This window comes from Cervus canadensis, chromosome 9, assembly GCF_019320065.1.
Source record: "Cervus canadensis isolate Bull #8, Minnesota chromosome 9, ASM1932006v1, whole genome shotgun sequence".
NCBI classification, from domain to species: Eukaryota; Metazoa; Chordata; class Mammalia; order Artiodactyla; family Cervidae; genus Cervus; species Cervus canadensis.
In genome coordinates, this window is record NC_057394.1 from 79817791 (window position 1) to 79828320 (window position 10530).

At 57.3% G+C, this 10530-nt stretch overlaps 1 protein-coding gene across 1 annotated transcript; it reads right to left on the reverse strand.

Annotated features, from left to right (window-relative positions):
* Window positions 1-3349: 3349 nt before the first annotated feature.
* Window positions 3350-9219, reverse strand: PDX1 (pancreatic and duodenal homeobox 1). Its single transcript, XM_043478111.1, has 2 exons — window positions 8725-9219; window positions 3350-4598 (listed from the first exon to the last, which is right to left on the reverse strand). Exons 1-2 carry the CDS (start codon window positions 9128-9130, stop codon window positions 4153-4155), a joined length of 852 nt encoding a protein of 283 aa, XP_043334046.1. The 5' UTR covers window positions 9131-9219; the 3' UTR covers window positions 3350-4152.
* Between the last annotated feature and the right edge of the window lie 1311 nt (window positions 9220-10530).

Genomic DNA, 10530 nt, shown 5'->3' on the forward strand with positions numbered 1-10530 from the left:
CAAAGGCAAAGGGCACTGTAATAGTTAGATTTCACCTCAGCAAATGCACTGAACAGAATTAGTTGAAGGAGAGCACATGGAGAGTGTGACAGCGCTGGACTGAGGGTCAAGATTACTCTGGGAAATCAACACAGCCTTTGTTGTGGGAAGGGAGAAATGAGGGGAACCCGAGTGGCTCCTATTTACCGTGATAAATTCACCGATAATCAATCCAATCTCCGTGACTGTGAGAAACATCAGGAGGAGAGGTGACCCCGCTTTCCAAAACTGGGTGCTTTCAGGGCAAGCACTGCAGGCTACGGAGGTGCAGGCCCAGAGGAGAAGCCCAGTCAAGAACGCATTCAGGCGCCAGGCCCGGATCTGAAGGGGTAAGCGAATTATAGATGCCACACCCCGAAATCACCTCGAATTCAGATGTGGTTACCGCGTGGTATGAACTTGGCTTTTAAGGTGAGAACTTCTTGATGAAACCGTTAGCAAATCTACCGGAAGGAATAATACCGGAAGACAAAAGGGGATTTTGAGCACTGTGGTCGGTACCCTGAGATCCCGATTCTCTGCATGGGGAGGCCCGGGGTTCGCCGCGGCTGGCGCCCTCCATGGCTCCTGGTGGCTGTGGTGTGGCGCGGAGCCCGCGTGGGATTTCCAGAATCCGGGAGGGCAGCTGTGGCTGAGCCTGGACGGTGCCGCGGCTCCACGAAGGTACCTCATGGCGGACGGCAGATTCCGGGCGGAGAGGTGAGGTCCGCGGTCCCGCGCGAATGCCCTGAGCCTGGGGCGGGCGCGGAGGCGCGGACCGGCCCCGTCTCCCTCCGTGCCGGGGCCGCTGTCCGGGCGCCCGGGCTCCAAGTGTCTGTCCACTGCGAGGACGAGCGCACCGCGCCCAGGAGCGGAGGGAGACCGCTGGCCCCACAGGGGAGGTAGGTACCGCGGTTACCGTGGGGCCCGGCACCCGGCGGTCCCTTGAGCCCCGGCCGGCTGACTCTTTTTTCTGGCTCCAGGGAGGGCTCATCGTCGTTCAGGCCTCCTCACCCGAAACCTGGGCCGCGCGGGGGTTCTGCTGGCAGCTCCGGGCGCCCTCTGCTCGCGGTTCGCGTCCGCCAGCCCATAGTCGAGGGCCGCCACGTGGACTGGGAGCGCACGTCCAGCCGCACGCGGGGCTTGGGCGGCCGGGGTTGTCGGACCGCGCGCCCCATCCGGTCAGGTGAGGCCCCGCGTGGCTCCGGAGCTCGTTCCCCTCCTCGCTGTCTTCCAGGCCTACCTGGCGAGTCGGATCGGTCCTCCGCCGCCTCCCTGGATCTCCTTGGTCTCCTGGGGGGCCGGCCTCCACTGGCAACAGCATCTCCTCTCTGCCTCCCCCACCACTGTGCGGCCGGCCGGCAATAAACTTGAAAGACGCCGTCTCATTTCATCCTCGCGTTGAGCCCATTATATTCCAGCATGTTAGTCGCTCAGTCATGCCTGACTCCTTGCGACCCCATGAACTGTTGTCCACCAGGCTCCTTTGTCCATGGAATTTTCCAGGCCAGAATACTAGAGTGGGTTGCCATGCCCTCCTCCAGAGGATTTTTCTGGCCCAGGGATTGAACCCGGGTCTCTTGCATTGTAGGCAGATTCTTTACCGTCTGAAGCACCAGGGAAGACAGAGGAAACGGAGAACTCAGGGATTTGTCCTCGGGCCCGGGTAGCGAAAGGGGTAGAAGGTGATTGGAGACCGGGGAGGCAGAACCGAAAGCCGGGCTTCTGCGCGGAACCGCCGGCCGCGCGGAGGCGCCGGCCCCGCGAAGCTGGAGGCCCGCAGGCAGGCCGGAGGCAGACCGCGCTCTCCACTCCCGAGCCTGCCCCGGTGGCCCGGGCTTCTCCTCGGGATGCGGAACCCTGGAACCCCGAGTCCCCGCGGGAAACCTCAACATCTCCTTGGTCTCCGAGCTCAAATCCCCTTACCTCCACCAACTGGGAGGCCGAGCTCCAGAGGGTCCGCTTTCCGCCCCCCCCCCCCCCCGAATCAGCTCCCCCGATGTCCGGGCGAGGACAGCTCGCCTGGTCAGGGATGCTGCGGGCAGTCTAAGTGTACTTACGAAGTGGGGCAGCGTGAAACTAGGACGCGCAGTAAAGGTCAGTGGGTACGTGACCAAGAGGGGATCTGTCGAAGGAGAGAGGCTGTGGGGACCCGTGAAGAACTGCAGCCGCAGTTCCCCAGAAAACGACCACGGTTGTAAAACAACTATTTTACAGGGGTAACTATTTTCTAGACACTGAATTAAGCGCGTTGCTTGTGTTCTTTGGTGTAAACCTCAGAGCTCTGTGAGGTGCATCCACGTTTCAGATGAGGAAACCCAAGAACGGGGAAGTGGAGTCATTTTATCAGAGTCTCAGCCGGTGTTTGAGGGACCCCAGGTCTGAACCGAGAGGCGCTGGACTCCGGAGCCCAGGCAGGTGCACACAGGCTGCAGGGCGAGGGGACTGCCTGCCTTGGGAGGCGTCTCACGGACGAGGAAGAGCTCCTTTCTGATCCACAGAACCTGCTTTTCTTTGGACATCACGACTCGATTTCGCTCAGAAAAACAAAAAGCAGAACAACCCAATGACAACAAAACAGCAAAACAAGCAGAAGCAAAAACCACCAACGAAACAAACCTTTCGTCTTTTTGCTAAAGAAAATATCATCGACTGTTGGCTATGAGTCCATGCCGCAGGACCGAACGGTGGGGGCACTTGGGAGGCGCCTTCAGGCGCGCAGCTGGGCCAGCTGCCTGTCCAAGGGTCGTGGGGAGGAGGGGGTGTCTGGAGGTCGGGAGCCCACAGAACTGCAGCCTGTGTGCCCCCAACACAAGCTTCCTGGCCCCCGGACTCCAGGGGTGGAGACTCATCCAGGACCACCAGCTCTGGGCGTTTCTCTGATGACCTGGGTGCCAGCAGTGCAGGGAGGCAGCTCTGACACTGTACCTATTCATGGACAGCCCCCCCATTTCCAAACCCTCCATCTCTGGGCTCCGTTGCCTAAGAAATTAATTCATCTTCAGAAGTGACTCTTAACTTTAAAATAAATCCGAAAATCCACCCACCGATAGGCTTTCTCAACCTCATAACCCAGAGGTGGTGTCTTAATTACCGACTTTTCTCTGGTTAGTGCCAAAGAAAATTTGTTGCTTTAATTTTTTTTAAAATGAATTGGAATCATTGCGCCACAAAACGGGTTCGATACAAAGCGAGGGGAATCAGTCTTGATCTCTTTCCAATTATCTGTATTTATTCATCGTTTCCCACAAACATCACCTGAACACAAGACCCAGACCCTGAAACAACCAACTGACCTGGAAACCACAGACCTGTTTGTAAAGAACTGTGAGGTAATTTAAAAACTTTAAATAAAAATAGCCATTTTCCCTCCCCCCAAGCTCCCCGACCGCAGAAGCTTTCCTCATCTCTGAGGATGTGGAAATCACACTCTGGATAGTTTCCAAGGTGAGTCAGGCCCCCCTGCTTGCCTCTGCAGTCTTCCCTGCCAGGAGACCAGGAACTAAATGCACACCCACATATCTCTGGTTCAGCGATTGATCCGGGCCTCTTTCTCCCCCAAACCTCCAGGTCCCTCCCACCTCACCAACGGGGTTGTACATTGCCCTGCCGCTGCCCAGGGACCTCTGCAAGGTAGTGGAGGCCGAAGGATGTGCAGTGAGGTGCCTGGTTCTGATGAAAAGGTTAAAACAGAAGAGGAGGAATTATTCTATTCCATTTCACTAGGTCTTTGAAATCTCGGGTATTTCCTTTCAATTATTTCTAAAGGAAAAGGCAGAGAGACCTTTAGAGTAAAAAATGGCTCTGTTTCCGGGCAGATGAAGGGGCTCCAGCCAGCTTGCCTGCTTGTGTTGGGGCAAGGTTCCTATCTGTACAGTTTTTATGGTCTTTTTGAAGAGTTGGCTTCTCTAAAAAGAGGTCCAACACTCCAGTCTTTGCCAGTCCCAGCAGTTTCACCCGAAGGGGCCCCGGACATTACAGAGAACGTCACTTCTCCAGGGGGAGGAGGACAGCGTCTCCCCACCGCTTCCCAGTGGGCACAGGGGCCTCAGAGCCCCCCGGTTCTCCCCTGCAGCCTGGACCGGTGGTCACACCCGGGGTCCTGGGTCCGCTCCTCCCGCCTGGGCGAGTATCTCACCGAGATTCTTGCGGTCGCAGGGGCGCGACGCTGGAAGGCTGCGGTGATGCGCTAAGGCCCGGCGGCAGGCGGCCCTCTCGGGCGGCGGCGGGGCCCGCGGGCGGCACGGCACCCCCGGGGGGCGGCGGGGGCGGCAGCGCTAGCAGCTCCTCGCCGGAGGTCACCGCGCAGTCCTGCTCGGGCTCCGCGTCCCCACCTCCCGCCGCCGGGGGCCCGCAGCTGCGCTTCTTGTCCTCCTCCTTCTTCCACTTCATGCGGCGGTTTTGGAACCAGATCTTGATGTGCCTCTCGGTCAAGTTCAGCATGACGGCCAGCTCCACGCGGCGCGGCCTGGAGATGTATTTGTTGAATAGGAACTCCTTCTCCAGCTCCAGCAGTTGCGCGCGGGTGTAGGCGGTGCGAGTCCGCTTGTTCTCCTCGGGCTCCGCGGCGTAGGCACCGCCTGCGGGCGACATCGCACGTGAATGTGGGGCCTCCCCACCCCCGACCCCTGGCTCCTCGCGCCTGCTCCCACCCTTGCAGCCCGGTCCTTCGGCTCTGGCCCTTTCCCAGCCGCTCTGGCCGCCGAGGTCCAACCATCTATCCAAGAGTACAATCTGAGGCTCAAAGGCCTTCCCTGGTAAGCCTGTCTTTTCTTGGAGGTCTTTTATCTCCCCGTGGCTCTATCAACCAGTGGGTCTAGAATCACTCTGTTTGGGTGGATGCTGATTAAAATACACATAGTGAAAAAGTGAAAGTGTTAGTGGCTCTGTCCTGTTCGACTCTTTTCGACCCCACAGACAGTAGCCCACCAGGCTGCTCTATTCACGGAGTTTTCCAGGTAAGAATACGGGAGTGGGTCGCCATTCCCTTCTCCAGGGTATCTTCCCTTCCCTACCGACCGAGAGATCAAACCCGGGTCTCCTGCATTGCAGGCAGATTCTTTACTGTCTGAGCTCCCAGAGAAGCCCCAAATGCACATAATAAGAATCTAAACCAACTGAATTCTACAAAGGTAAAAAATGTCTTTAAATAAGGACTTTTAAAAAAACCTTTCTGATGACAACTCATAGTAAGAAATGTATTTCAAATCATCACTTAGTTCACACACTGATATATAATTGACATACCAAAAACCTAGGACATTAAACCAAACTTTACCACATATGATGCTGTCTAATTTTCCCTGTTGTTTACTGGGTTGTGCTTAGTCATGTCCGACTCTTTGTGACCGCATGCACTGGGGCCCACCAGGTTCCTCTGTCCATGAGGATTCTCCAGGCAAGAATACTGGAGTGGGTTGCCATGCCCTTCTCCAGGGGATCTTCCCAACCCAGGGGTCAAACCCAAGTCTCTCACATTTCGGACACATTCTGGAGTTTACTAGCTCATTAAAAAACAAATAAAGAGGTCTCAACACAGTAAATGAATTTCACCCCCAACAAATGGGTGCAACCTTCAGTTGGAAAGACCTTGAGCTAATAAGAACCCGGAGGTTATGACATGTATTATTGTATCTCATATGTTATATCACATAATCTCTCTATAGAGTTATGTTGTTGTGATCAGCACCAACTCAAGAGCTGGTAGATTCTCTGCAGTTGTCGTTCTGACCTCGGCTGGGCCCCTGCCCTGGACCAGAAGGGGAACCATTCTGAACCCGAGGGAAGGTCACTGTCAGCCCCAGCCTCTGCATCCAGGGCCCCAAATGCTGGCAGAGGTGGGAGCAGAGGCTCCCTGGGAGGGGAGGCTCAGGCCTGACCCCCTACCGGGGAGCTGGGTACCCCACTGGGGAGGTGGCAGTGGTGGGTGGTAGAAGAACCGCAGGCCAAAGAAGCAACAGCCAGGCCCAGTCCGGTGGGGATTAGCACTGCTCACCCGGAGTTTGCGGCCGCGGCTGCGAGCCTCAAGGCCCTAATATTTTCCTTTCTGGATGAGACACCGGCTGCACCCAGGTTGTGGACTCTGGGGCAGTCGGTTCCACCAGAATACCAAGAACAGGCCGAAGTCATCTTTTCCTGCGAAGGGCAGACATTTCTCCTATGCCTGTCAGCTAGAGTTGAAAAGCTAGTGTATGTGTTTGCTAGGATTAACCACCCTGTACAACCCGCTGGGGTTTCCCCCAGACTGAAAGGGGGTGCCCAGAAGCCAAGGCTGAGGCTCAGGTCTGAGTCAGCGGAGTCCTGCTTGCTGGGGGCATCTCAGAATCTTAACACTTGAAGCCTTTCTTGGTTTTCGAGAGAAATGAGGGAGCCATTTTGATGTATGGCAGAGACCAGCACAATATTGTAAAGCAATTATCCTCCAATTAAAAAAAATTTTTTTAAAAGAACATCTAAAAAGGTCCTTCAGAGTTTGTAAATTCAACCCGCAATCTTACAGGGCTTTGGCCTGTTTTCACCAGCCTCACCACAGTGCTCTGAGAGGCTCCGCAGGGCCCACTAACTCAGGGACCCTGGTGTAGGATGGGCTTCCCGCAGTAGCTCTGCGGTAAAGAATCCGCCTGCCAGTGATGAGGGGTCGATCCCTGGGTTGGGAGGATCCCCTGGGGGAGGACATGGCTACCCACTCCAGTACTCTTGCCTGGAGAATCCCACAGACAGAGGAGCCTGGCCGGCTACAATCTATGGGGTTGCAAAGTCGGAGATGACTGAGCGACTGAGTGAACATGAAAGTGTTGGATGGAGGCTGCCGGCGGTCAGAAAAAGGAAGAGGTCAGTTTGTACCTTTCTCTAAGGCGCGGGGGGGTGGGGCAGTATTTAGGGGCAAGCCCACCAGTGAGGTGATGTAGTTCCTTTTTTAGGTTGAGGATTTTGGAAGTTCCTATTGTTATTAATAATCATACCCGATTGATCTGTGAATAAAAGTCCTTCGGGTCACTTCTTTCTCCCCAGGGGCATGAAGCCCCTCTAGGAGCAGCCAGGTAGGGGGTCAAAGACCTTGAATTTGGGCTCCTTCCAGAGTTTCCAGGGAGGACTGAGCTGGTGCAGCAGCATCCGGGCTGGAGGGGGGCCCTCCCGAAGGTCGGAGGGCCCACAGGCACAGGTCTCTCTGGCCCTGGTCCTCCAAACCAGGGGATGTCACCCCTCCACAGAGCTCCCCCCATCACCCCCGCTGCCATCTTTCTTTCACGTTTTACACTCTGACCCCTTCTGTCCACAGGAGTCCAGGAGGTGGGGAAGTTACCCCACCTCAGAAAGGCTTTTTCAGAACCTCCTTCGCATTTTTCCTGAGGAAGCTGAGGAGGAGGGCCAGGAATTGGAGAAACGCGTCCCCAGTGCACCAGGCGTCTCCTGGACCTCCCGTCCAGGTTCAGGCTCGCCGGTATCCCGCCTCCCAAGAAGCCCGCATTTCCCAAGGCTCCAAGGCCTTTGGCCGCAACTTCGCGCGGGTCAGTCCCGGGTTTGGTTGGCGCGGGGGAAGATCGCAGCCTGAGTTTGGACTCTGTCCTGCCTCAGGACTTGCCTGAGACCCCACGGAACCTTCGGGAGAAAGATTGAGAGAGGCAAGCCCCGGGGAGAGACATGCCCGGTTTCCCCAGAGACCCGCCTGGCTTCGCCAGCTCACAGTCAGGCAGGCCAGTCAGGCCGGGCAGATTGGGGGCCGAGGATTCCCGGGGTGGGGGCACCTGCAGCCTCGTCCCGTGACTCCTGCCTGTTAGCTGGGAGGAGGAGAAAAGTCCTCGACTTGCAGTGCAGGTGAGCCTGGAAGGGGCTTCCGCACGGAAGCGGTCACACGGTGCTGGCGATGCAGGCCGCGCAGCCGGAACTCGCTGCCGGGTCAGGCGAGAAGGGACCTGGGGGCGGCTCCGGGCCGACTTTCCGGTACCCGCCAGTGCTTGGGGCCTTCCGAGCCGCCTGTGCCAGGAGGGCATCTCCTTCCTCAAACTGCCTTGCTGGGAAGCAGCCGGTGTTTGTTCAGAAGTGAGTGAGCTTCCCCAGACTTCTCCATCAGGGTGAGTGGCCAGTCCCCGGCCTTGCGGTGAGCCCCCTTCCCGCCCAGCTCCGGCCTCTGGACACCTCTGCACGCCTGGCTACAGTTTTCCTTACTTGCTTCTCTGCACCTACTAGGTGCCCCTGAGATGGTCTGGCTTGCTTCACAGAAGTCGCCAGTAAGGAGGGGTCGGGTGGGGAATGGAATTTAGAGCCAGAAGGAGGCCGGGGCTCTGAAGCCGGGGTCCGGTGCATCCCAGAGACCCGCTCGGTTCCCTCCACAGCACTCCAGGAGTCCTGGGCTGGGGGACCCCGCTGGAAGGGGATTGGAAGGTCCCAAGCCTTGAACTCGGGCAGGCCTAGGCTGTCGGGAAGCTCCGGCTCCTGGAGTTCAGCGGACAGGGGAGGAAGAGGTTTAAATTCCCAGGAAGAGCCCTGAGTAGAAAGGCCGCTCCAGATTGAGCCAGGAAAAAAAACGCTTCTATGCAATATGGTCTTGTTAGCTCCCTAAGGTTTAGTCCGACTCTAGGTTATCCCGGGTGGGGGCCTGGGGTCACAGACCGAGAGAGGGTCCTGGGAAGCGCTTTGAGACAGGGGCAGTCGAACGGAGAGCGGGTGAGGACAGAGCGGCTGGGGGGGGGGCGTGGGCAGACTCACCTGCCCACTGGCCTTTCCACGCGTGAGCCTTGGTAGATTTCATCCACGGGAAAGGCAGCTGGACGCGGCCGGGTTCCTCCAGGGCGCCCGGCTCGGCTCCATCCTGGAAGGGCCCGGCCGGCGGGTGGGCGAGCGCGAGCTGAGCCGGGAGGTGGTGGTGGAGGTGCGCCATCGCGGGGTCGTCGGCGAGCGGAGGCACCTCGTACGGGGAGATGTCCGGGGGGCTGCCCTGCTCCAGCGCGCCCAGGGCTCCGGGGAACGGCGGCGGCGGCGGCGGCGGGGGCTGGCGGCCCATGTACAGGCACGCAGGGGGGCTGGCGCTGAAGTCGGGCGCCGGGCCCCGCTGGAACGCGCAGGGGTCCTTGTACAGCTGCGTGGCCGCGTAGTACTGCTCCTCGCGGTTCATGGCTGCCGCCCGGGCTTGGGACCCGGGAGAGAGAGCTGGGGCCGGGGACTTGGAGCTGCGCGGCGCTGGCACTCCCGGCGCCACCCTGTAGCTTTGACAGCTCGGCGCGGCTCGCGGAGGGCACCCGGGGCCGGCAGGACGGGCGGGCGGCCGCCGCGCCATAGGCTCCGCTGTGCCCCACGTGGCTCTGCCTGAGGCCATTATTGGCCTGGCCCGCGGCCTTAAGAAGCCAGACCCGGGTCCCCACGAGCCCCCTGGATGTTTCCGTTTTCTCCCTCGGCTCGGTTTCCTGCACACACTTGAAAGGACAGTGCCAAAATGGGGGCAGGAATGAACATTCATAGTGGGGCAGGAACTTCTATTCGTTTATAGAAATATATTTCATCATAAACAGTCTGTTTTTCCTTGTATGTTTCATACTGTACATATTAGTTCATTGATATAACTTGCAAGTATATACATATGTTGAGGTTGTAAACAGACTTTAAAAATATTGTTAGGGAATATGGCCCCCAAAAATGCACAGACCTCAGCTCTACAGGTCAGAAGCCGTTGGTTCTATTTTATTTGTGCAATTTGTACACAACCATGAGTGATGTCAGTGAGCTTACACATAAAGATCCAGGATTCGCAGTGTGATTTTGCCTATGGTTGTGCTCTGGGGATTTATGGGGTGTAAACTATAACTTCAGAAGCATTCACAATGGCCTAAAAATTTTTTAAATTGAAAGGCACTATTAATTTTTGATTTGGGGGAATTGAGGCTCATTTGGTCAACTCAGAATGCAGGTTCCTACTGGGGCCAGGAGGAAACGAAGTTGCAGCCCCTCTGTGTCTGGCCAGGGGAGGGACTGGCATCCTGTTTCTGATCTGCTAGCCCCCCAGGAGTCCCGAGACCCAGCCTGAGTTGGGCGGCTGCAGAGAGTCGACTCCTGGGTCGGATGGAAACAAGGTAGACCCGGGAGGGGAGTGCTCAGAAAAGCACTCTGTGGTCCTCACTGAATAGAGACGCTTTTTCGAAACCAGTGGTGCTCACGGACTATCTCGAGGTCGCACTGGCCCCAAACCTCGGACCCACGCCACCGACCCTTTCGCCCTGGGCATTCTGAGCGTCCTGACGAAATGACCGCAGTCTTCCAACCGCCAGGCGGGTTTTAGAAACCCTGGACCCCTTTGCAGAGAAGCCTGGGCAAGAGAGAGCGTGGACCACCAGGAACCAGCAAGAGAAAATCACTGCACTGACTTTCCTAAACTGCAGACTGCGTCCAGGCCTTTACCAGGCTTGACCAGATTTTAACCGACTGGTGGGAAACACACGAATGCGTAGGCAGTGCGTGCGCTGTCCCGAAATATGCCTCATTTTCATTAAAAAGCAAAACCTAGCTGGGGATCTGAACTTC